The 27,259-nt window shown below is 39.8% G+C and overlaps 1 protein-coding gene across 6 annotated transcripts in view; it reads left to right on the forward strand.

Annotated features, from left to right (window-relative positions):
• LOC110615207 (histone-lysine N-methyltransferase ATXR7) overlaps positions 1–26,908 on the forward strand; it is an 86,537-nt gene extending 59,629 nt beyond the window's left edge. Inside the window, exons 1-22 of one of the 6 annotated variants that reach the window (XM_021756968.2) lie at positions 13,508–13,694; positions 15,317–15,496; positions 15,603–16,224; positions 16,359–16,475; positions 16,898–17,212; positions 17,295–17,642; positions 17,751–18,083; positions 18,241–18,720; positions 18,881–19,298; positions 19,391–19,546; positions 19,661–19,759; positions 19,874–20,295; positions 20,377–20,499; positions 20,718–20,798; positions 21,600–21,653; positions 21,743–21,894; positions 21,996–22,042; positions 22,127–22,176; positions 23,181–23,453; positions 24,074–24,218; positions 25,025–26,101; positions 26,218–26,908. In XM_021756968.2, the coding sequence (XP_021612660.1) occupies positions 15,348–15,496; positions 15,603–16,224; positions 16,359–16,475; positions 16,898–17,212; positions 17,295–17,642; positions 17,751–18,083; positions 18,241–18,720; positions 18,881–19,298; positions 19,391–19,546; positions 19,661–19,759; positions 19,874–20,295; positions 20,377–20,499; positions 20,718–20,798; positions 21,600–21,653; positions 21,743–21,894; positions 21,996–22,017 (3,891 nt within the window). In that variant the 5' untranslated portion in view covers positions 13,508–13,694; positions 15,317–15,347 and the 3' untranslated portion in view covers positions 22,018–22,042; positions 22,127–22,176; positions 23,181–23,453; ... (1 more) ...; positions 25,025–26,101; positions 26,218–26,908. Of the gene's footprint in view, positions 1–13,507; positions 13,695–15,316; positions 15,497–15,602; positions 16,225–16,358; positions 16,476–16,897; positions 17,213–17,294; positions 17,643–17,750; positions 18,084–18,240; positions 18,721–18,880; positions 19,299–19,390; positions 19,547–19,660; positions 19,760–19,873; positions 20,296–20,376; positions 20,500–20,717; positions 20,799–21,599; positions 21,654–21,742; positions 21,895–21,995; positions 22,043–22,126; positions 22,177–23,180; positions 23,454–24,073; positions 24,219–25,024 lie in introns of those variants that run through there. The other 5 variants (XM_021756967.2, XM_021756969.2, XM_021756970.2 and 2 more) reach the window with 5 other exon arrangements.
• The last annotated feature ends 351 nt before the right edge of the window (positions 26,909–27,259 follow it).

Below are 27,259 nucleotides of genomic sequence, written 5' to 3' on the forward strand. Positions count from 1 at the left end.
TCCCGGAGGAACAGCTGGTTCGGGACCAGTCACCCATCAAAGGGATCGGAGGAGCACCGGTATTTGTAGAAGGGAAGGTGAAGCTGGCCCTTACCTTGGGAGAAGCACCCAGAGCTCGCACCCATCATGAGGTGTTTTTGGTGGTTAAACTCCCACTGAGTTACAATGCGATTTTAGGGAGGCCGGCGTTGTTTAGCTTTGAAGCTGTCACCAGCATCAGGTATTTGGCACTCAAGTTTCCAACGGAAGAAGGAGTGGGAATGGTTCGGGGCAGCCAGGAAGAAGCAAGGGCGGTATACTTGGCCACAGTAACAGAACCAAGCTCAACTGGAGAAGCGCTCGACTCGGAAGTTCTGGAGGTCAGAGACGAAACAAAAGAAGCCCGGACAGAGCCAGTTGGAGAATTGGAGACCTTCCCCTTATCAGAAGCAGATGCAAGCAAGATTTTCAGTCTTAACGCCAACCTCACCAAAGAACAAAAAGGTGAAGTCATGACTCTGATCCGAGGTCACGCGTCGACCTTCGCATGGAAGCCCTCAGACATGCCAGGAATTGACCCCAAAGTGATGACACACCGATTGAATGTCCTCCCCGAGGCCAGACCAGTGAAGCAAAAGAAGAGAGTAGTAGGAAGAGAAAAACAGCAAGCCACCCGGGAGGAAGTGCAGAAGTTAGAAGAAGCAGGCTTTATTAGGGAAGTAATGTACCCACAATGGTTGGCAAATCCTGTGTTAGTCAAAAAAGCCAATGGCAAATACAGGATGTGCATAGATTTCACCGACCTAAATAAAGCCTGCCCCAAAGATTGTTACCCCCTCCCCGATATTAATAAAATGGTCGATTCAACGGCCGGATTTGATTATATGTCTTCTTTGGATGCTATGTCTGGTTATCACCAAATCCCAATGGAGAAGTCGGATGAGGAGAAAACCTCATTTATAACTGAAGACGGGACTTACTGCTACAAAGCTATGCCTTTCGGATTAAGAAACGCCGGGGCAACTTACCAACGATTAATGAATAAAATCTTTAAGAACCAGATTGGCAGGAATGTAGAAGTGTATGTGGATGACATGGTGGTTAAAAGTTCAACTTTTCAACAACACATAGCAGATCTAAGGGAGATATTTGGGGTGTTAGATCAATACAGAATGAAGTTAAACCCAGCAAAATGTGCTTTTTTCATCAGGGGAGGAAAGTTCTTGGGATACATGGTGAGTGGAAGAGGCATTGAGCCTAATCCGGAGAAAGTAGAAGCCATATTGAATATGCCAGAGCCGACCTGCGTAAGGGACGTCCAGAGATTAACCGGGAGAGTGGTGGCGCTTAACCGATTTATGTCGAAGTCAGCAGAAAAGTGTTTACCATTCTTCAAAAAGTTGAGAAAGGTACCAAACTTCAAATGGACGGAAGACTGCCAAAAAGCTTTCGCGGAACTTAAGAAATATCTTAGCTCGCCTCACGTGCTCAGCAGTCCCATAAAAGGGGAAGAGCTTCTGATATATTTGGCAGCCTCAGAACAGGCAATCAGCGCGGTACTAGTAAGGGTAGAAGGAGGAGAGCAGAAACCTGTTTTCTACATCAGCAAGGTACTTAGAGACACTGAGGTCAGGTACTCGAACATTGAAAAATTGGCTTATTCCTTGTTGTTAGCAGTCCGGAAATTCAAAGTTTATCTGGAAGGCCACCAAGGAGTTGTGATGACGAACCAACCCTTAAAGAAGGTCCTACGTAGGCCGGAAACTTCAGGACGGATGTTAGCATGGTCCGTGGAAATCAGCCCCTACTGTCTGGAATACCGACCTCGAACAGCAATAAAATCTCAAGCGCTGGCTGACTTCATAGCAGAATGCTCATTCAACGAGGAGAAGGAAGAATCATCCTCGGAGATGCCTAGAAAGGAAGGAGAGCGAGAGCTTTCCCAAGAATTTAGCTGGAAGCTATATGTAGACGGAGCATCAGGATCTGAGGGCAGCGGCGCAGGGATAATGCTTAAGGGGCCGGAGGGCTTCAAAGTGTGTTATGCTTTACGGTTAGAATTCAAGGCTTCTAACAATATGGCCGAGTACGAGGCCTTGGTGAATGGGATGTTGGTAGCCTCGGAAGTAGGGGTAACCGACCTCGAAGTAAATAGTGACTCTCAACTGGTGATCAACCAGGTGACGGGGGTATATCAAGCCAGAGACCCCATCATGCAGAACTATCTTGATAAAGTAAAAGCCATAGAAGCCGAGCTCGCAGAACGGGGAGTTATTGTCAGATTTCAAAGAATACCTCGGGATGAAAATGAGGAGGCAGACCTGCTTAGTCGATTGACCAAAGAAGAATTAGAGCAGCTCCCTGACGAAGTATACATACAGCATATCCGCACACCTGCTTTCAAGAAGACAAACACGGTACTGCAGGTGGACCAGAGCCCAACTTGGATGAGCCCCTATCTGAAATATTTGGAGAAGGGCGAACTCCCTGAAGGTAAAGACGAAGCCAGAAAGATAGCAGCTCGAGCTGCCAATTACCAAGTAATAAGGGGAACTTTGTACAGAAAGGGGAAGTCCAGCCCATGGCTCCGGTGTGTAAGTCCGGAAGAAGCTGCAAGGGTAATGGAGGAAATACATAGAGGCCTATGTGGGGCTCACGAGGGAGCAGAGACATTAGCTAACAAAATATTCAGGCAAGGATACTACTGGCCCACTGTTAAGAAAGAAGCAGAAGAGTTTGTCCGAAGGTGCGACGTATGTCAGAGATTTGCTAATGCCATCAGGACCCCTGCCACTCCTCAAGCAAGCATATCCAGTCCATGGCCTTTCTCGCAATGGGGAATTGACATCCTGGGCCCTTTCCCCAAGACTACGGGGCAAAGAAAATTTGTTGTGGTAGCTGTGGAATACTTCTCGAAATGGCCAGAGGCAGAAGCAATAGCAACAATCACAGCCAGAAAGATGATAGATTTCGTATGGGGGCATATCATCTGCAGATTTGGCATACCTAGAGTGCTTATCTCAGACAACGGCAGACAATTTGACTGCAACACTTTCAAAACCTTCACGACGAACGTGGGCATATGGCATAAGTTCTCCTCCGTGGCCCATCCTCAGACCAATGGTCAAACGGAAGTCACTAACAGAGCAATCCTCCAAGGATTAAAAAAGCGGCTGGATGGTGCAAAGGAAAATTGGGCAGAAGAACTCAATAGTATCCTATGGGCACTCCGAACTACTCCCAGAGCACCCACTAAGGAAACACCGTTCGCACTCGCTTACGGTACAGAGGCCGTAGTTCCAGTTGAATTACAGATCCCCACTCATCGAGTTCAATTTCTCAGCGAAGACACTAATGGGGACAAGTTAAGAAGCAACCTGGATGCTCTTGAAGAAGTTAGGGAAGAAGCACAAGTCCGAACTGCTGCTTATCAACAACGAGCGGCAAGATATTATAATCAAAAGGTCAGAGAAAGAAGCTTAAAGGTGGGAGACCTGACTTTAAGAAACTTGGAAGCTACAGGAAAAAGAGCAGCCGCAGGCAAGCTAGCACCGACCTGGGAAGGTCCATTCAAGGTGACAAAAGTGGTTAAGCCCGGGGTATACCGAATTGAAGATATGCAAGGAAACCCCGAGCCCCACGCCTGGAACATCCAGCACTTAAAAAGGTACTTCCCTTGAAATATATGTAAAGAAAAATATTGTACTCTGAAAGGCACAAATAAATAAAATAACGCCATCCTTTACGCAATGATGTTATCTCCATTAAGAATGTTACTTCTCTTTGAAAAAGAAAGAACAAAACTAGAAGACCGGGATCCCCAAGATCTCCCGGATGCAAGACCAGGATCCCCAAGATCTCCTGGCAAAAGAAGACCTCCTTGAGACATAGAGACCTCCTGGAGGTAGAAGACCGGGATCCCCAAGATCTCCCGGATGCAAGACCAGGATCCCCAAGATCTCCTGGCAAAAGAAGACCTCCTTGAGACATAGAGACCTCCTGGAGGTAGAAGACCGGGATCCCCAAGATCTCCCGGATGCAAGACCAGGATCCCCAAGATCTCCTGGCAAAAGAAGACCTCCTTGAGACATAGAGACCTCCTGGAGGAAGAAGACCGGGATCCCCAAGATCTCCCAGAATTACAAGACCAGGATCCCCAAGATCTCCTGGCAAAAGAAAACCTCCTTGAGACACAGAGACCTCCTGGAGGTAGAAGACCGGGATCCCCAAGGTCGTCCCGGAATTACAAGACCAGGATCCCCAAGATCTCCTGGCAAAAGAAAACCTCCTTGAGACATAGAGACCTCCTGGAGGTAGAAGACCAGGATCCCCAAGATCTCCTGGCAAAAGAAAACCTCCTTGAGACATAGAGACCTCCTGGAGGTAGAAGACCGGGATCCCCAAGATCTCCCGGATGCAAGACCAGGATCCCCAAGATTTCCTGGCACTAAGAAGACCTCCTTGAGACACAGAGACCTCCTGGAGATAGAAGACCGGGATCCCCAAGGTCGTCCCGGAATTACAAGACCAGGATCCCCAAGATCTCCTGGCAAAAGAAAACCTCCTTGAGACACAGAGACCTCCTGGAGGTAGAAGACCGGGATCCCCAAGGTCATCCCGGAATTACAAGACCAGGATCCCCAAGATCTCCTGGCAAAAGAAAACCTCCTTGAGACATAGAGACCTCCTGGAGGTAGAAGACCGGGATCCCCAAGATCTCCCGGATCCAAGACCAGGATCCCCAAGATTTCCTGGCACTAAGAAGACCTCCTTGAGACACAGAGACCTCCTGGAGATAGAAGACCGGGATCCCCAAGGTCGTCCCGGAATTACAAGACCAGGATCCCCAAGATCTCCTGGCAAAAGAAAACCTCCTTGAGACACAGAGACCTCCTGGAGGTAGAAGACCGGGATCCCCAAGGTCGTCCCGGAATTACAAGACCAGGATCCCCAAGATCTCCTGGCAAAAGAAAACCTCCCTCAGACATAGAGACCTCAGTAAAGAAGAAGACCGGGATCCCGTAGAACTCCCGGAAAAACAAAATGAAGGATAGCCGGTGAGGCCCCAAGGTCACCCCGGCACAGCCAGGATCTCGTAAGACCTCCCAGCTCGGACCGATAAGCCCAAGACCGAGCTCCTAGCTCGGATAGATTCATTTCTTCAAAAGATCAAGATACGAAAGCCAAAAACAAAGGCCGAGCTCCCTCCATAGAAGAACTCATAAATCCTTAGGAGGATATTCAGGCTATAATCAAAAGCCTAAATCAGTTTATTTAAAATAAATATACAAAGTCACAACGAAGAAAGAAGGACTAGAAGTCAAAAACTAGCATGACAGTTGCCATCAAATGGGTACGAGATTTGATCTCTCAGACGACAGCTAAGAGCTGAATTCACAACTTAAGATTAATTTAGAGCTTCTGAATAAACATATGAAGTCTACATCACACATACGAAGAGTAAAGATAAATGTCAAAGAATATGAAAAACAAAAAGGAAAACTAATATTCCATTAATAACTATTACAATTTATTTCTCCGGTGAGGAAGGAGGATGAATAGTCCTTAAAGGACTTACATCAATAAACCCACCCTCACTATTTCTATTTACAGCCACCCCTGAAGGAAGCTCGGTGTCCTTCGGACCAGCGCTCTCAATAGTAGGGGCAATTTCTGACCCAGGGTGAAGGCCTTCTTTCACAGAATCAGGATCGTCCTCCTCCGACCCTAGCTCGGATCCCTTTGAAGAAGACTCAGCTGGCCGATCTCGGTCCCTCCGGCAATCTCCTCGGGGCAAAGGGAAATCATCCTCCCCGTATAGCATTGACTCGCCATCTGAGTCCACTTCGCGCCTACGAAGCTTGGCCAAAGGAATATCAGGAGCCTGTCTAGCTTCTCTTAAACCGCGATTGTAGCCAGTTACATACATGCGGTAGGCCTTATCAAAGATAGCCTGTTTCATTTCACTAGAAGCTTTATACTCATCAAGATGTTCTTCACAAGCCTCGGCTACAAATTCCTCAAACTCAGAAGAATCTTTGTAGTCCTGAAGATGAGCTTCACAGGCCTGATCAATTTTACCCTTTAGCTCATTAGACTCCTGATACTCCGCTATGTACTGATCGCGCTTCCGCTGAGCCTTCTCTTCGGCATACTTTACCACCTCAAGCAGGGCTAAACATTTACGTTCCAAAACTCTGACTTCATTTTTCAGCTGTTGTTGGCGAAGGTCGAACTCTTCAGCCGAGGAAGTCAAGTCTCTGATACGGTCAGAGCTTGTGCTCAACTCCTGCTCAAGGACCTGCACCCGAGCTAAGGCCATCTCTCTCTGAGCCTTTACTTCCTCCAGATGAGTCTGAAGTCCTTCGAAATCAGCCTTTAAGGCATCAAATTGGCGCTGGACTTCAGCTTTCTGGCTAACGGCCTCATCCCTCTCCTTGAGAGCCTCTGTCATAGAGGACAGCTGCTCTAGCACTCCTCTACAGCGAACCTCCAAGGTAGCTGCCCTCTCATCAGCCTCCTGGAGAACATTGCGAGTCCGAGACAACTCATCTTCTAAGGACGAAGTATGCTTGGCCGTCTCGGCTGTTTTCTCTTCAGCCTTTTTGAGGGCCTCCAACGCAGAATGCAATTCCACCTGGAGGGACTGGATCTGCTCCCGAGCAGCTACCAAATTGCCCCTCGCATCACTGGTGGCAGATATATTCTCCTCCAGACGTGCCTCTTCAATTCGGCGATCTACGGACTCCCGGAGGGAGCGATCACGGATATCCACCTCCATAAAGAGGCCCGTCACCTAACATGAAAACGCAACCATCAAGAAAAAGAAACAAAGCAAACTGAAAGGAGGGGGAAAAATGACTTACCATTAGAAGCATCTCCCTAATGGACGATCCGAGCTCCTCACGAGAGCGAGACTGGAAGGATGCTTGCTCCTTGGTAAAGCTGGATAAAAGGCCGGTCAGAGCAAGAAGGCGTGGATCCGAGGCCTCTGTGGCTCCACCAAACATTTGCTCCCTAAGAAGGTCGGCAACAGCACTGGCTGGAGACTCGGATGTAATACCCGACGTCTTTAGAGAATTGCCAGGAGAAGGCAATGACGGGTCAGCAGCAACACCTTTCCCTTTCCCAATGGGAGGAAGAGCTGGAGAAGATCCTGTTGCAACCCTGGACTTCTTCCGGACAGGAGAAGAGGCAGATTTTCCAGAAGAGGCTGGGCGCTTGCCTCCGATCTTTGCTGGAATGCCCTCAGAACCCTCAGGTTCAGTCCTCACAGGGACAGGGGCACTTTCACCAGAAACCTCTGGACTTTGATCCCCTAGGAGGATGATCTCCATCCCCGTCCCAGAGGTCTCCTTGTCTTCAGCAGGGGACTTAAACTTTCCCCTTGACACCTCCTCAGTAGAATGGGCAGCACCCTGTCCCACTTGTTCAGTAGACTTTGAGCTCAACCCACCACGGCTAGATGGCTGAGCTGATTTAGTGCTGTGAGAGCTCGGCTTGGAAGCTCGAGAAGAAGCTTTACCAGACGGCCGGCTGACCTTCTCGGAGGAAGCGACCTGAGCTAGCTCTATAGCAATCTCAGTTACAGAACGCCCATCCCCAAAGGCGTCAAAAATTGCGTGCATGTTCTCCCGAGACAGGTCAAGGTTCTTGGGGAATTTGATGCCGTCCATTTTAACCTCAGAAGCTGCAAAAAATAAGAAATTATACAGAATCAGCATATTATCTGATATTCTTAACAACGAAGAAACAGAATAGCAGGACAAAGCACTATACCCGTGTCCTGGATATCCCTAAGGTTGGCCGCAAACATACACTTCTCGACATCATACTTCCTCTCAACGGAAGTCAGTCGAAGCAGCCCAACCTGCTCAATAAGACTCAATTCGGGCAGATCATTACAGCCCGGAAAGATCTCCCCCCAACTTAGGCCCACATCCCACGATCGGCAGGACCCTAGTTTCAGCTCCGCCACAAGGAAATTCTCTATCCACCCCTTTATAGAATCCTTGTAGCCCGTAAGAAGAGATAGCCCATAGCGGGGGGAAAAGTAATAGAAGTTTTGCTTCGCCCTAACCAGGCGGAAAAAAGTAACAAACAGACAGGCCGTAGGTGTGAAACCCCAACACAGACAGATAGACTCGAAACAGGACATAAATAAAATGGAATTTGGGGATAACATTCGAGGAGTTACCCCAAAGTATTCAAAGACCTCAACAAAGAAAGGGGAAAAAGGAAATGGTAGACCAAATTCTCTCTGCTTTAGGAAAAACACTATGCTACGACCCTCTTGGGGATCCACTAAACCAGGAGGGGGAGGGTAGGGAAGAACTATCCTCTCATTTGGACGAGGTGCTCGAATAAAATACAACGGAGTATCTAGAAGCCTCCGGGAGATGTGATCAGTTATATTGGAAGAAGTAATACGTGACTCAAGGTTAACAACATCAGGAAGCTTTGAACTTGCCATTGAAGAACAAGGGAGCGTACCTGAGAACACAATAAGGTGAAAAACGCAAAAGGAGTCGCAGGAAGCCAGAGAGCAGAAGAGAGCTAATTTCTTCGGAAGACAGAAGGAATTCGAAATGAAAGGCAATGATGAGACGGAACGCTGATCTGAACAGTTTTGTCTTGGAGCGGCGCGATCATTAATTGCTCTCGAAGTTTACCCTCTCAACGGTTAAGTAATAACCGGAGAGAAGGTAAAGGGGCAAAAGGATGATCGCTGGGCTTGTCTACATCTATCAAGGGCCAGGTCCACAATGATAGCCCATCACTTAAAGGCCCAGGCAAGCCCAACTTGTTCAGACCTGATCTCCAGCCAAGACAACGTAACCCACAAGATTCATCACTTCACCACATCCATGGCAAGTATCAAGGAAATGGAAAGAAAAACTCAAAGATGCAAGCAGATGAAAGCATGATAAAGGTTAGACCTACTCATCACATAGAATATATAAGATTTGACTTGTTAAAACAAGGGTACCTCGGATCTATACTGAGCTGAGAGCTTAGAGTTCGACTTATCAGAAGCCGAGCTCATAGGTCGGAATAGTCCAGCTCGGACAACATGACCTGAGAGCCCGGCCAGCTAACCCAGAGCTCATTTCACTAAGCGAAAGACAGAGCTCTCAGGTCGGCTAGTCCAGCTCGGACAACGCACCTGAGAGCCCGGATGAAGGAGACTCAAAGCTCAATTCATCTAAGTAGAGACCGAGCTCATAGATCGGTCAGACAACCCAGTTTGGAAATATGAAAGCCCAGTTGGCTAAATGGGTCCGAAGTCCGGCTCACGAGTACAGTTAGTTCAGCTCAGAAAAAACAAATTTCAGTTAAAGCTACGAAGAAAAGCAGTTTCAGTACTCCATCCATGGTAGAGAAAGAACAACTCAAGTATGAACGAAAACGAGAACTTCATTAAAAGAAAAGCACATTACAGCACGTTACAAAGGCCTACACTACGGGACGAAAGACTATCCTTAAAGGATTTACATAGCCACATGCATCATCATCAACAATTACATCGTTATCACCTATCCTACTACTTCGGCCTTCGGTTCGGAGAAACTCTCGCAGCTCGATATGTGAGTTTGGCAGAAAGAGCTGCAGAAAGCCAAGAAGTTAATCCTCATAAGCGTTTCCCATGGATCCTCTGTAGGACGGCATTCGGTTGCCCAAGTGTGATACGCGTGACAAACTCACATGTCATATGCTGTGTGTATATCACGCATAAAAAAACACGGGCTTCAGATTACGACCTCAGGAGGATCGCCGGGCTAACGTGTGAAGGTACCAGCAGAAGCTTAACTGAGTGTAGCAGATCTCAGTCTCGCGTAATACTGGTACTTCACATCAAAGAGACTAATAATACTGGTGCTTCACATCAAAGAAAACAACAAACCGAGCACTTGAGCCCCTTCCATTTATATCCAAAGAAGGCAGCAACGGGGGAGGTCGGCCAGAAGATCTGGGCAAAATAATTTCAGCAACTTGCCGAATGGTCCCACCCATCAACCGCCCTACCAGACGGATCCCCAAAGCAACATTCAAACTCCTTAGAGGTAACATCCACTCCTCTGAAATTTTGAATTGACTCATCTTCATCTCAGGTACTACGAAAAAGTCCCAAAATAGAGATAAGTTAGCACAATTTTCCGTCGAGATGATAAAAGTAAGATTAAAACAAATTCCTGGGGCAACACAGCAATGTAATATCAAGCTCGCCTTCGCCCGCTTGAAGAAGGCACCAAATGGATCCTTCACAGATAAAACAAGAAAATCTCTCTGTTCCAATAAAGTGCCTGGGAATGGTAAAGAGGTGAGGTTAACATATATATCCAAAAGTTTATGTTTTGCAGGACAAGGTAGAGCCGAATTCTCAATTAATGCTGTCAGAATCCTTCAAAAATATTCATGAGAAAGGAAAGAAAAGACATGTCCAGATAACAATGACAGGAAAGCAAAAATAACCGAGAACGCGGAGAATAAAGAAAAGTCCGAAAGAGGAAAGAGCAGATAGGATTCAGAAACTGCGCAAAGATAAAAAAATGAAAGAGTATTATAAAGACACCTGGACACGAACAGGCGCGGCCATGATGGTTCTTGATATTCACCCCCTCGGCAGTTGGAGCAATAACTCCCGAGAAGGTGAAGGGGCAATTGATGACCACTGGATTTCTTCACCCCAGAACAGGGGCTTGACCCCAGCCAAAGGCCCATGACACAGAGGCCCACGTACTTGATACCCCCCAACAAGCCTGGCTCATCCCAGCTTCCGGGCCGGGCTCGACCAAGCTTCCTCACTCAGTCCAGCCTGATCCCTGACCAGCAGACCCCTCTCAGGCCCAGCGTCCAGCCCAACTCTCGGCCCAGCCCGGGGTCCAGAACAGTACTCACCAGACAGCCTGGCAGATCCGCTCGAACGTACGCATGAGGAGAATCAGAGGCCGTTACGCATGTAACAGGCAGCTGATACCCTAGTACACCCGAATCTGTATGGCAGAGATGCGTGGCCCAATCCTGGAGAGACCTTTACACGTCACCAGCAAGCAAGACAATGTATAAAAGAGGAGTCCCCTCCTCAGAAAGTTTAAGCCTTATTCTGTAACACAAAACCCTTGAAAAACCCTATTGGATCTCAGATCATCAGATATAACAAGGTATGAATTCAACAAAGAATCACATTTTGGCTAAAAAAGACACAAAACAATCACATTAACAAAGATAGCATTGTTTTGGATTTCCACAAACAACAAGTCAATAATTCCAATGCTCCATAATTTCAACAATAAAACAACCTAAGAGCACTTTGTTAGAGATTTCCAATGTGTTTAAACGGCATAAAATGAGGTTTTTTTTTAAAAAAAGAAAAAGATAATACTCTTAACTTAGGCTCAAATCGAAGGGATAAAGGCCAAATTAAAATGTTAAATAAAAAAAAATTGAATGAGAGAGACACTTGGGGTATTGATGTTAAATAAAATATTGTGAAAATTTTAAATAAAAAGAATGTATTGAAGTTTCTCTCTATTTAAGTTTTTATATATATATATAAATGTAAATAATTTAAAATTTTAAAAATTTAATTTAATAAACTTAAATTAGATAATTAAATTAAATTATATTAATTTTAACGTATTAAATTATATTAATATATTAAGTTACGTTTTAAAAATTATCAATCATTCGTTGAAAAATACAATATAGTTAGTTAATTAAAATATATAATGATAAATATAAAAATTAAAATAAAAAAAAAGTAAAATATTGAAATTCAAAATTTTAGAAGTTAACTTTTAACAGGATCAAATTAGATAATTAAATTAAATTATGTTAATTTTATCAGAATTAGTTACATGATACGATTAAATTAGATTATGTTTTAAAAATTGTCAATTATCATATTATAAATTTAATATTAAATTGAAATTGACCAATTAAAATATATAAAAATTTAAAAATAAACTTAAAATTTTTTAAAAAAAGAAAAATATAATGTTGAACATTTGTTTCAGCTTTAATATAGATATATACATATTATATTTTACTAAATTTAATATAATTATATTAATATCATTTATTGAAAACTCTGTGGATCATCATCCTTCGCTGTTGGTCATTATTTATTTAAAATTTTAACTAATCATTCATATTTTTCATGCTTTGTCACGTATTAAAATTATTTTTCTCATTGAATGATTTTACCTCAAATTCTATGCTCACTATATTTGAGTATCACAAACTTCTAATTATAATATTAATTTATTATTCTAATCACTAATAAATAATAAATAATGATTATTTTTATTCACTTTATCACACTCAATTACTCACAGTTTGATATTACTATTTAGTAATTGAATAAAAATTTAAATTTAACCTTTTAACTATAATTTATTTCTAATAAAAATTTTACTTGAAATTTCTTAAATAAATTAAAACGTTCTTATATTTTCATTCCGTCAACGAAATAGTATTTCCGTTAAAGTTAAAATTAGATAAAAAAGGCGAAAAAATTTTTTTAAAATTTAATTTTATTCTCAAATAAAATCTCTTATTTAGTTCTTAGATATTACTATTATTAACAAGTCAGTACTTACATTTTCAAAAATTTATTAAAACGTTTTTATCATTTTTTTCCGTCAATGAAATAGTCCCTATTTTTTTCCATATCTATTAAAACGTCCTTATCGTTTCGTTCCATCAACGAAATAGTCTTTCTTCATTGTCTCCTTCCGTCAACGAAATCGTCCCTCCCTATATTTTCAGAAATCTATTAAAACGTCATTATCTTTTTTCATATCTATTAAAACGTTCTTATCGTTTCTTTTTGTCAACGAAATAGTTCCTATCTTTTCTCACATCTATTAAAACGTCCTTATCGTTTTTTCCGTCAGCAAAATAGTCCCTCCTCCTCCTCCTCTTTCTCCTCAAAAAGGAAAAAGAAAAAGAAGAAGAAGAAGCAGAAGCAGAAGAAGTAAAAGCAGAAGTAGAAGCAGAAGCAGAAGAAGCAGAAGAAAGAGGAAGAATTGATGGGTAATTTGATCTTTTATTATATTTTTAATGGCAAAAATAGACAGAATGACTATTTTGTTGACGGAAAGAAAACATAAGAACACTTTAATATGTTTCTAAAAATATAGGAACTGTCTTATTAATAATAGCAATATTTAGAAACTAAATTATAAATTTCTCTAATTTAAATCGCTAATTCTATTTATAACTGGTAACTCATTATACATAGTATTAGTTGATTTTAATTATCTTAAATCTTAACTTTAAGATTAAATTGAACTGCATTAAATTTACAAAGTCAAAATCAAATGAACAAATAAAATAAGCAAATAAATTCCATTTCTTTGATAATTAAAAGTTTATGGAGAGAATTGATAAAACTAAAATTACAGGTTGTTTTTGCAAATAAAATAAAATAAAATGCACGAACGAAATAACAGGCGTACGGGCCCATGGCGGCTATGAAGTAAAATTTGGCTCAAGGAGAAAAAGGTTAGAAATGGAATTTTATCAATTGTGTGGTAAGACGATGAAAAGCACTATCGGAGGGGTCTGGATGGAAATAGCAAAGTCGGAAATATCCGAGGTTTTTTCTTTTCAAGCCTCCGCCTTTGCGGGTGAGATAGAGACGCCTCGCTGAACTCCGCTCTCTTAACCGCGACTCCGTGACCGCCGTCGCACGCGTACATCACCTCAAGGTAAATCGGAGCTAATCAATTTAATTGCGTCGCCTCTCTCTCTCTCTCTCTCTCTCTCTCTCCTCTCCTCCATCTCTATCTTCTCTGATTACACGACTCCTTTGATTGTAGTACCTGAGATTCCGTTAACCTTCAATAGTGATATGTATTATGTTTATTCAGATCCATAGAACGGAAGCAAATAGCTTTAAGTAGTGGTTTTCTATGAACACATTTAAGATCTGAATTATGTGCACTCGTTAATTGCTTGTCATCTATTTGTTTCTGTTTCTACTTGTTCTTCTTCTTATGCGGATCAAATTGTTAATTTTCTTAAGAAATTATTGGCACAGTTTTGCGTTATTGGGAATCCTCTCATTGTGTAGGAAATGATACTCTCTCTGTCCCACAAAATAGTTGTAGAGTTATTTTCGCATGACCTACGAAGATGCAGAAAATGCAGTTTATATATTGTCTTTGGTAGTACACAATTCACTGCTTCACTGCTGAATTATTTATGAATTTAGTAAAATTTATGTTTTCAGTACACATTAAAAAGGTGTGTATTATAGGAAGCTAATCAATAAATTACCATCTCAAAAAAACGAAGTAGCATAAAATTTAATGGATGAAAAATGAAAGTAAGTATATTTTTGTGGGACTAATGAATTATCTTGATGATAAGGTAATTTCATGTTCCGTGGAGAGACATTCCTTGAAAAATAAACTACTGAAACCCTTGAAATCTCAAGGATATATAGTTATTTAGTCCCTAGTATTTGTTAATATTAATTAGTTAATCATTCTATTTTCAAAACTCAATTAGTTAATACCTCATATTTAGTCTGTTAATCCCCTAGCCCTCTATTCAAATCTCTGTTAGTCAGTGAATTCAAATGCCAAAGAATTAATTTTTATTTCAAATTTAACGTTCTTTTACAAGACTTATCCATTCATCCCTAAATAACCTCCATTTTGTTATCCCTCATTATGGTTTAAGGAAAAAATTCTTTGGAAATCTTGTGGTCATAGTTTCCAGATGGCATCCGATGGGTAAGGCGATGGGAGAGAGTAGAGAAATGTGGGCCTTTGGGGAGGATGTTGAAATGCTCAGTTTTGAGCTGTAATGGCGGATGAGATTAGAATCAGCAGACTTGGGAGTGGAGTGGGCTTGAAGGTCTTGAGGAGCTTGTTTGAGAGCTTCAAGGACTTTGAGAGCTCTCAAAATCTCCTTCTTGGAAGATAGGACTGCCGTGAATGGATTTCTGAAGTGTGTTTGTTTGAACAAGAATAATTAGGGATTGGATAGGTAAGGATATTTGAGGGATGAGTTGATAAGTTTTGTAAAGGAAGGTAATAAAAGTTAATCCTCTCACATTTGGTGTCATTGACTAACAGAAATTTAGAGTTAGTTTGGATGGAAACACTAGGTGATTAACAGAGCTAAGCATAAGGTATGGGCTGATTGAGTTCTGAGAATGGCAGAACCAACTAAGTAATATCGGTAAACTCTGAGGACTAAATAATTATTTATCCACACCTCAAAACTAGGTTTGACTTTTTGTCTTTCATGTGTTATCTGTGTAAAGGATGATTAATGGATCATGTCATGATGGGTTTATTCTGCTGCTAATCTGAGTTAGGTTGCCTTCCAAAGGAAAGTTTCTTCAGACCATGGTTTCTTCAGCAACACTTGTTCAAGAATTCGATAATTCTTTTTTCTCCTGGAAGAGGTTGAAAGTTTCAGATTTTGAACATCAAGAACTGGATCTGCATGTGGCCACATCAACGCAGTCCAACACCATGGAATGCTCATCTCATGGGTAATACTGAGTCTGCCTGATCTCCTATTCTGAAAGCTTACTTTTTTAATGAATTTTGAATTTTTTGAATAATTATCTTCATCTAATTTTGGTGGTCTTAACTCAGGGGGCTTGTTTCTAGTTATGCTTCTTCATCTAGCTGCAGTTTGGATGAAAAGACTTGTTCTAGTTCTGTTTTGGAGATGAGTTGCCAGTTGAATGGCAATAGTGGTGATATTCCTGAGTCTAGCAGTGCTGGGGGGATGAGTTCATCCTCCCAGCAAAAGGATTACTCTGGCTATGTGCCCCCTATTTTTGTGAGTGGATGGATGTATGTCAATGAAAATGGACAGATGTGTGGTCCTTATATTCAGCAACAGTTATCTGAGGGTTTATCTACTGGTTTCCTGCCTGAGGATCTTCCTGTTTATCCCATTGTAAATGGAACATTATTGAATCCTGTACCTTTAAAGTACTTCAAGCAGTTTCCTGACCATATTGCCACTGGTTTTGCATATCTGGGCATGGGTATCTTAGGAGCATCCATGCCTACAAATTGTTTTGCATCTTTCAATATGAGTTCAGCTGTACATGGGCAAGAAAGCCTTGTTCTGCTTGCTTCTCAAGTTACCCCTTGTCCAGAAGAACGGTTGGTATCCCATTCACAAGTCCCTTATATTGCTTATAGTTCGAATCTGCCTATCTCAAATTCCAAGGCAGAAAACCATGATCCACCGTTCCCACCACTGGTATTGACTCTTTCATTTTCCTTACAATTTATATGGATCCAGTTGGCCAATCTCTCCACCCCCTCTCCTCTGTATAGTCCCCTCTATAGTACATGTCTATTTGTGGTTTTTCATGCCTATTATTTTACTTCCAGTCAGGGGAAGATTCATGTTGGATGTTTGAGGATGATGAAGGGAGGAAACACGGACCACATTCTCTTCAGGAACTTTATTCCTGGCGTCACTATGGATACCTCTGGGATTCATTGATGGTAAGATATGAAATCATTATATAATTACAATACCGGGTATGTTTTTGATAATTGTCCTCCGACATTTACAAATATGCTATGCTGTAATTTCTCAGTTTATGGCACTGTATGGCTGTATTTTAGTGGAGTTCTGATGTATATTAGGGGCTGAGGAGTTTGGCAACTAGCGAAGTTTGCTCTCTATAAGGATTTCTTTTGCAAAATCTGCTAAATTTTCATCTTATTCTGTGATAGAAATGCTTTTATTTTAGTACTGAAATCGGAGCAATTTTTATTTGATCACTTGGAGGCAAGAAGCTGGATTCATGAGTTCTGATCTGAACATTTGATTTTGAATTCATATAACAGTTTTTTATGATTAGATTTTCTTTTTCCTTTGAGTTCTCACTTTGCACCCTTGCTAACTATGCCTTGTTTGGTAGATATACCATATTGAAAATAAGTTTAGGCCCCTCCCATTGCTATCTGTTATCAATGCTTGGAGAATGGATAAACCTGAATCTGTCTCCGTGTCTGATGTCAAAACTGAGAGTGGCTTGCTACTCAGCTTCATTTCTGAAATTTCTGAAGAAGTTTCTTGTCAACTGCATTCTGGAATCATGAAAGCAGCTCGTAGAGTTGCGTTAGATGGGATAATCAGCAATGTCATCTCAGAGTTCTCTAATACAAGGAAAGCTCATAGAAATCCTAAGCTTAGTCACCAGGCTGCCAAAACTTCTTCGACAGATGAAAAAATGGTGATATTTTACAAATGCTTGAATATTTAATTAAGGCTGTAATTTCCTAGGTCTAACAACTTCATTCTGTTTATTTTAACAGTCTGAAGTTCCTGGTGAGAGAAGGAATGTTGTTCCTCCTGAGTGTCCCGCTGCAACTTGCGAACTTAGCTCTGATCTGGCACATGTTGATCAGCTACCTGTGCAGTTACACAGAAGCACAAAATCTGTTGGAAGCATTGATCATTTCTGGGGTTGTTATGCAATTGTTTGTAGAATTCTTTTTGATTATTGCATGGAAGTCATGTGGAATGCTGTCTTTTATGATGTCATAACAGAATATTCTACTTCCTGGCGGAAAAGAAAACTTTGGTTTGCTCATCAAAAGATTGGAATCCCCGGTAGTGTCAGGGATTTTGTCAAAGAGACTGAATGTTTACCCAGTGAGCTTGTAAGTAGTGATACTATTTTTGGCGCTTTTGGACTATTGCAGTATTGCTGCTACTGCTGTTGATGCTGAAATTACTCATATTCGTTCAAAGTAAAATAGCATGAGTAGTGTTTCAATGTTTTGCAGTTGCTATCTAGGCAGGATTCTTTTGATGGCGATTTTGACTGCCCTCCTGGTTTTGATCCTGCGATGGTTGAAAAAGATAGTCAATCTGAATCACCTAGCATTGCTTCATTTGTGCCTTTGATGGAGAAGGCATCTAAACTGAACAGCCTATCATGCACTGATGGTGCATATGATGGCCTAAAATGTATCTTGGAGTATGTAGAAAATGAGCTACACATGTCCATGAAGCTGTCTTTGGTTGAATATGTTGAAGTTCTTGTCAAGGAGGAAGCGTGGAAGGTGGTTAAGTTCTCAGAGGATGACAGATTGAATAAGGTAACTGGGAAGAGCTTCTGCTCTCCATTTTTATCTCTCTTTCCCTCTTTTTTGTTTAATTTATTATGGTTAAACAATGTGAAAAGTACTTGCTATCATCATTGCATCAAAGTTTTATCAGCAACCACACTGTGCTTACCTTTCCTTGTTGCTGCAGGAGATCTTTGAATCTTCCGTACATTATCATCAGAAAACTGAAAAAAGTTCTTCAGAATTGCACAATGAACTGAGAATTGACGCCAATAAAGTGACTGTTGAGACATCCAGTGATTTAATACAAGCTGGGAAGCGCTTCAATTCCTGTGCATCTGAGGATATTTTGTCCAATTTTCTTGCCAGTGCTTTTGAAAAGTCATGGGCAGAAGTTAATGACACAGTGGATGAGCAAGATATTGATGAACCTCCACTACCCGGATCTGAAGATAATGTTAGAACACTTGTCCCATCAACTACATCTAAATTCCGACCTTCAAGATCAGATGAGTCTAGTCCTAAGATCAGAGAGTATGTTGCCATGGCAATGTGCAGGCAGAAGTTACATGATGATGTGCTAAGGGGGTGGATATCATTGTTTATTGATGGTATCCTTCATCAATATCTCGGACTGCCTCGTACTTCAAAAGGACACTCTAATATGGTATTGATTTGTTACTTTCTAGTAATTTCTTTCTCTTTTTAAGGACTACAAATTGATATCATCTTATTTTGTTATATTTATTCTTAATGTATTTTGTGGTGTATCTAGAGTTTTGAAGCATCAAAATACTTTCAGTTAATATTTCTTTTGAATACCATAGGAAGGGGCATATAATACAAATAAGGAACATGACAGCACAACTCTTGCTTCACTAGAAAAAGCTAGGGATGGATCAAGGAAATATACGTACCACCGCAAGAAAAAATTGGCATGGAAGAAGTCGGGGTCATCTACTCAGTCTATGGCTCAAGTTGACGCAGGATTTCAGCATCAGCCTGTGGAGAAGTCAGGAAAGCAGCACTGTGTCAGAGATGTTGCTGAGAATGTAGCAGTGGAACCTGTTGTTGCAACTCTGAAGAAGAAGGAAATAGCCAAGGGCCAGCGCCAGACTGAATTATCTGTTAATGCTGGTCCTTTAAAAACTAAAATTAAAAGCTGTCACCCAAGTGATCAACCATTGACCAAAAATGCTACTTGTCAAAAGGAAATAAAGATTAAGCGCTCAGTTCCAAAACCTAGTATGTTATTTCTTCATATCTTTTTTTTTTTATGCAAAATATTTATGATTTTGAAAATTTCTGATTGCAACTATTATTGACTTATTATCCAGATAATAAGCTCTCAGAACATACTGTAAAACATGCTGGGAAGAGTGTTTCAAACTTGAGTGAGGATCTTAATAATGTTAAGAAGGTTATTGATAGCAACAGCAATGATGCTGGAATCGAGGAAGCACCGGCTCATTATTCTGGACGGAATCTAAATGGTGAGCATGTCCAGGATTTTCTAATTATTATTCATATACATAGATTTTGTAATGATTCAACTCATGATTTATTGCTGAATTCTTTCTTGTTGTTCCTTACATGATTGTGAATAGCAGCCAAGGTATCAAAACTGAAAAGGAAGCATTCAGCGGGTGATGATGCTGGAATTGAGGAAGCACCGCCTCATAATTATTCTGGACGGAATCTAAATGGTGAGCATCTCCAGGATTTTCTAATTATTATTCATATACATAAATTTTGTAATGAATCAACTCGTGAGTTTCTGCTGAATTCTTTCTTATCGTTCCTTGCATCATTGTGAATAGCAACTAAGGTATCAAAACTGAAACGGAAGCATTCAGAGGGTGGTGGGTCAGTGTCACATCCTACGAAGATTATGAAAGTGGCCAATGCTGCTTCCAAGCAAGTAGCAACTAGACAGGTTACGGTGCAGAAAATAAAGTCTCGAAAATTAAGGACTTCAAATCCTGGCCCTAGGTCTGAAGGATGTGCACGATCTTCAATTAATGGCTGGGAATGGCACAAATGGTCTCTTAATGCAAGTCCTGCTGAAAGAGCTCGTGTTAGGGGAATTGACTTTGTTCATGCCAATTGTTCAGGTTCTGAGGCTTATGCTTCTCAGTTATCGAATGGCAAAGTTCTTTCTGCTAGAACAAACAGGGTGAAGATGCGCAATCTTCTTGCTGCAGCTGATGGTGCTGACCTTCTAAAAGCTACACAATTGAAGGTGATTGAAATTGAAAATTCTGCTCGGAATGGCTTATACATTTTCTTTGTTTTATTATAATTATCTTGCATTTATTATTAGGCACGAAAAAAGCGTCTACGTTTCCAAAGAAGCAAAATTCATGACTGGGGTCTTGTTGCATTGGAGCCAATTGAGGCTGAGGACTTTGTAATTGAATATGTTGGGGAACTAATTCGTCCTCGAGTAAGTTTATCTTGGTTTCTATATTGCTGGTTCCAGTGCCAGTGCACTAATCAGTTTAACTGTAATCTTTTATCCCTTTTCTTCCAGTTTGTTATTATTCATTGTCTCCTTGCCAGAGTTTGATTAGTTATTTTACCATATCTTTTTCTTTTTGGTTCAGTTACTTGTTTTACCTTTCTGATTTCATGAACTGGCTCTTATATGTGTTTCTATGGCAGATATCTGATATACGTGAACGTCTTTATGAGAAGATGGGAATTGGAAGCAGTTATCTATTTAGACTTGATGATGGTTATGTGGTCAGTAATACTTGTTTATGCTATGTTTAGGTTTTATAAAGAATGTTAATTAATGATACTTCATATATTTTTATATGAAGTCCCACTTTCCCTTTCCCTTTGCCAATTTTAATTTACCTTTATACAGGAATTTAGCTGTTTTAGGATGTCTCTAGCTTGTTGACTTCAGTGTCCTATTTAATTGGATAACAAAATCATGTGAATCCTGCTCCCTAGCCTGCCAAAGCCATATACAACTTAAAAATGTTTTGCAGTTTCAGTTGATGTTTGGGTTGAAGGGTTTTCAGAACACACACACACACTCTTCCGTCTTGTATTTGCATTTTCTAGTGATTTTCATATGGAAGGGTTGGTGGCAGTGGGTCTGTAGCTTGTTTGAGTGGCCCTATTTCCTCATATTACAGATACGTAGAATCTGTTCTTTGGTCATATTCATGGTAGGTTTTGAGATGCTGACTGGAGATGAATGAGCTTCATGTCATGAATGAGTATGAAAATATTTGCAATTTCTGGATATTGATGCGTAACTGGTTTCAGTTAGATCTGAATGGCAAAAAAGGGCCCATATTTTTTACCTCAAACTAGTTTGGGACTAAGGCTTAGTTCTTTTTGTTGTTAGTCTATATCTGGTGGCATGTGATCCTATGTAGCAAATGTCATCTTATATAAACAACACATCTAATTGGATTAGAGAGGAACTATACCTGCTGTTACTGCTACTGAATGTTTTTATAAACAATGTTTGATACATTCTCGTGTGGACAAGAAACTTATTGTTGAATATTTTCTCTGATTCTGTAGGTTGATGCTACAAAACGCGGGGGAATTGCAAGATTCATTAACCATTCTTGTGAGGTACTTCTGCACAAATTTGTTTAGAGTTATTGTATTTTTATCTATTAAAATTGGTGTTATTTATCAGTTAAATTGATTATCTTTTGTAGCCAAACTGCTACACCAAGGTGATAACTGTTGAAGGGCAGAAAAAAATTTTCATTTATGCGAAACGACTTATTACTGCTGGGGAAGAAATCACTTATAACTACAAATTTCCTTTGGAAGAGAAAAAGATACCATGCAACTGTGGTTCACGGAAGTAAGATGGCTGCCATGCCTTTGACTTTGTGGTAGTTTGCTTTTTGTCTTAATGTTTTTTTGTGTTATAGTTGTATTAATTTGATCAAGTGCCTTGCTCAGATGTCGTGGATCATTGAATTAGGATGCGTTCTGGGTTTCCATTTCTGGTAAGTACAGTAGTTGATTATTTCTCACACTGAATTTTCAGGATTACCTGTATATTTTCTTACCTTGTACTCATATTCTTGTAGGCCATTCTTATTGATTTGTTCCCCACTTATTAATCAATTGACATCAAGAGGTATGTGATTGCATTCCTACTTCAATACTGTGTTTATTATCGATTTTGGTTATACCTGTTGATTATAGTTTGACATTGTTTCATGTATCATTTTCAGTTGTACCTGTTAATTATAGTTTATGGCATTTTTTATGTTTACATTTAATGGGATGCTGTAGATATCCAAGGCCGTATAGAATTTTTCTTCTTATTTCTTGATGTGTTAAATCCACAAAAGTGTTCTGGCTGAATGTACAGTGATGGAAAAGTTTTTAATCATTTGTAAGTGCTACTACTTCTGGTGAAGTGATACTGATCGATGACCAATTCAACTTACAACGCATTTTTATAGATAGTTTGGCAGGCTTATCAATGGGATAACCTCGTATTGAGAATTAAGAATTATAAGGTTAATTAAGACCCTTTCTTTTAAAATTCTGCATATGTTGGTTGATAGGCCTAACTGGCTGATTCAGCCCTTGAGAAAATGGTGTTGACCATTAGAGCTGCAATATGGGAGAGTGAGCTAAGGAGTGCCACATTCTACATTATATATGAAGCACATTGTCAGCAAAGCAAAAGGAACCACAGTTGAGTCGTGTGTTTGAATATCAAGTGAAATGTACACTTTTGTGGGAGCTCCAGAGAAAAAGAGTATACACTGAAAATTCATAAAATCAATATGATTAGGTTCTGTTTTTTACTTTAAATATTAATTTTCTATTTATGTTGGGCAGCCTGATATTTTGTCATAATTGTATGAATTGTTCTTGAATTTGGCATATTTAGGGTCTGTTCATCATTGCTATCTCTTCCTTAAATTAGATTGAAATTAAGTTTGGCATGTTTTTATCATGAGATTTCCTTAACTACTGAACATTTTTTCTGAAGGCATTTAAAATGATGTTTTTATCCATAAAGCACTTTTTGGCTTTCTCAAATGCAGATGGGGCCTTAATCTATTTCTTGAATTCAGAACGTTTTATGTTGGGATTATGAAAGCCGTTGCATTTGCTTTTTTGCAGAATGAATATAACTGTAAAGCTTGAGTTGGGGTTACCTGCTAGATTTCTCTTCTGGTTTCTTAGTTATTGATTTTCGAAGTTAGCAACTGAGCGCGCTATGATGATCAAGCAAAGTTGTTTCGTTGTAGCTTGAAATTTCCAGAGGAGGTGGATTGTTCTTCTGAACTACATAACATCCCTTGATACTGCTGCTTGAAAGTTTTCTTGTGATTCTGACAAGACGAATGAGCTGCAAGCTGGCAGCAGAGTGCATTGGCAAGGTTCACAACCATTGTATGTTTCTTACGACCTGAATATTCTTATTACTCATTCATTAATTTATGATTTCTCTTCTACTTTGTTTAGTAACATTAACAAAATATGGGTTTCCATACCATCCACGTGTTTTGGCACAAGGCATGGAGTTCTATATATCAACTTCATTTTAGGTTATACAAAATTCAAAAAAAAAAAAAAGAAAGTTGTGAATATTACAAGAATATATTGTGTTTGCTTTGTTGCCAAATAGCATTTATTCTCTACCAAATTCGGTGGGTCCCTTAAGGTTGTATGTTGTCGGGGAACTTGAATTGTAATTCTTAACAATCAAAGAAAAAGTCGCATGGAATTCTTTTGTGGATGATATCTCTTTCGGTTTCACACATACATGTGCTTGCACATCTATTCACCTCTTGCTACCATCATTCCCTTTATTCTTGACAACATTTTTTTTTCTGAATCAAAATCTGGGACCTATATGTACCAATGGAACGATAATAAATTTAGGGCTTTGATATCTTAAAATTGTGTTTGCATGTTTTATGCATGCTTCAGTTTCGTTTTTGTAATTCATATAAAATTGACAATTCCTTTTTGCACCAATTATGACACTGGTATCTTGTTTGGAAACCTAGGGGGTTTCTTCAATCCAGTAGTTCACAGCTTGGTTGTTAACTTGGTGATGCAGCTGGCTGCGCTAGTAACTGTAGTAGGAAATGGAAAAGTTTGGAAGCAACAGTGGATGGGTGGATGTGGTTTTTTGGGGCAGAAATTTAGATGGTAAGTTTGCAAACCATCGTATTATTTACACATGAAAAGAGGGGAAACGCAAGTGTCGAGTTTTCTTATACTAATGTGAAAATGATGCAAGGTTTATAAACAACGGTTTTGTGAAAAGCTTGAATTGGAATATTATGGTTGCATGGAGGAACTTAATTGGATATTTCATTATTATATATGCATCCTAGAAATCTCATGCCGTTTTGCATTGATCAGTGGTGGGATCTAGGCTGCAAATGAGCCAAAATCAGTTGCGAGCTATTTGGAGTTCAGCTTAATAAAGGCTGCTTTAGTTGGCTTGTTAATATGAGCAAGACCCATACTTGCATAAGTTATTCTTTATAATGTATAATAAAATATCAGTAATATGAAAAACAAGATTCTTTTTTTGATAAAATTTAATTTTTTTGAAGTAATTTTGTGAGTGGTTTTGTTTACATTTGAAGTATATTGCCAAAGCCTTCAACAAAATAAGCTGAAATTTCAGCACGAGTTATCTCCGCTTTTTTTAAATTTAGAACTCATTTTACAAACAAATTTATGTTTAAGGAGACCATAGTTCAATCAGACTCAGCTTCGTCGTAGTGTTGTACAAAAACCATTTGCCATAAAAGTAAACCATCCATCTATTTATCCTTAGTTCTCACGGTAATGATTGTACTGTTTTTCCTTGTTCAGCTGATAATCTAGACTCGTCTTGCACTCATTTGTAGAATTGGCAAACTTAACTTAATGGGGCGACAACGATAATTAGTAATGGATTCTCCCTTGCGCTGAGGGCATTGATGCATGCTACTTTATTGCAGGTTGTGAATATAGGCTTCCATGAAGGCTTGAATATGTCATTGTGGTGGATTTTCCCTTGAATTTTTTTATCTACTTGGGGAGGATGAGGTTCTGATTCTTGTAAATCTCCATATATGTGCTGCAGATGAGTTTCTCCTCTTAGAAACTCCAAATCAGTTATTTTTTGTTGCTTACATGGCATTTTTGGAATAGAAATTTGTTGTACAAACATGCATTAATACATTTATTCTATAAAAAAGTGATTTTTATATATAGATGAATTTTAAAATGATACCCAATTATATTTGTTGGTATTCTTTTTAGTGACAAAGTGCTGTTCTCTGCAACTGAACATGTTCATATCTTGGAACTCGATATGTAAATAGGAGAAATATAAGAAACGTGGGATATGTTATCCTTCTGCCATTAACTAATAATTATGTACAGGGGGAACTCAGTTCAGTTGTTGTGGTAAAAACTTTTGAAGGCCATTGGATTTTAACCTTATCTGTTGTTTCAACTGTGTTGATGGGCAGCAATCTTGATCTTTGACTTGTAAAATTATGCATTTCCGAAGTTGTGCATTTGTTTAAGTTATCAGGCCCAACATCTCATGTGAGTCATGGCCTTAATTTAAAAAAAAAAAAAATTAAGTGTACTTATGTGTAGATTATCATTGGCAGTTAACGTGCTTGACAAGGAGTTGTCTGATTGGACAAGCAAAAAATTTTCCCACTGGCTTCAGTGGAAGGATAACTTTGATTAGCTTGTGCGGATGTTCATTAGATAAACCGATTTTATTGTTAGATAAATAGGTTTTGAAAGGAAATAATTGGCATGTAGTTGAAAGCTGGCCGAGTGGAATCAAAAACAGATTTATAAGCGTCAGTTGGTTTGGCGGGGGATTTCAAAGTGTTCGGCAGCAGTTTAAATGGGGATTTTAATATTATTATTATTTTTTTGGGTGCAAATTTATATTTTTTGAACGAGGATCTGTGAATTATATTTAATTGTTTTTTTTTCGTAATGATCTTTTGGCTGCAGGGGTTCAAGTGTTCCATTATAGCTGTTGGTGTGGAGGTTTCTTGATGCCTCTGGTATGTTTCTGTTCCCTCAACCTTCCTTGTAGGAACGGCAAAGGCAAATGGCAAACATTTTGCCTTCGTAAATTATAACAAAATTATGGGGCGTCTCATCTAAATGATTTTACCAGATGCTAGTGCCAAGTACCAATCGAGGTCCGCTCCTAATATTAATGGAAATGCGATGCATGCAAGGTTCACAATTTTGTTTTTCCACCTTTACACATGTAAATACATTCATGTGTCTACTATAATTAACTAGTGGAGAAAAAAAAAAGATAAAAAGTGGGCATTGGGATTCTTATTAATTTCTTAAAGGTGAAAATGCTTTTAACGTATATCATGCATCTTGTGGCATAAATCCTTTTGGCCGCTGCTAGACGGTGAAACAGTGTAATTTTGAGGATTGGAAGTTCAAAAACATTACGGAGTCCGAGCCAACGCGTTTTGCCTGGCACATTTTACCATTGCTAGTCCAAGCAAAGCAAGGGCAGGAATTTTTATCCTGAAATTGCTTAATCTTCTTGGTGGTTTGAAATGACTAGGTGTTGCGCTTCTTATACATTTTGCCACTTAATTAAGGAGTAACTCCGCCTGTGCCTTGCCAATTCACAGCCGGTCCCAAGCCCGGATAAAGGAGGAGGGTTGTGATGAGTAAATTAGAACCATTTTATGCTTTTGGTTTCTCCAATTGATTTTATGTAACTTGGGTCTTGGTTAAGGCATTATGCTTATGAAATTACATTCAAACTGATGAGCGAATAACTTGTACTTTTGGAAGTTACGTTATATTTTTTGAAGTTTTGATTTTCCATCTTAAAATTTGAATTCAATCAGTAGATAATTCTATGCAAATTACACAAAGGGGAGTGGTCACTGATTCGAATTACAACCATAGGAACTATCTCATAGGATCACTTGAACACGTTTTGATTTCAATTTAGTTCTGATTTAGATCGAATTCTATGCATTTTGTTTCCTTTTCATTCCTTCTTTAAAGAAAAAAAATAAATAAATGTTGATTTGACCTTGAATGGGATTAAATTGACCGGTAGTACCTTCCACGAGCTCATCTCAGAGGTCTAAGCTTTTGTCACATCCTAATGGCTCCTGTTTATCAATCCGGTACTGAGATTTGACACAATGATAAATGTTGGTTTGTTGCTTTTGGAA

This window comes from Manihot esculenta, chromosome 5, assembly GCF_001659605.2.
Source record: "Manihot esculenta cultivar AM560-2 chromosome 5, M.esculenta_v8, whole genome shotgun sequence".
Taxonomy (NCBI): Eukaryota; Viridiplantae; Streptophyta; class Magnoliopsida; order Malpighiales; family Euphorbiaceae; genus Manihot; species Manihot esculenta.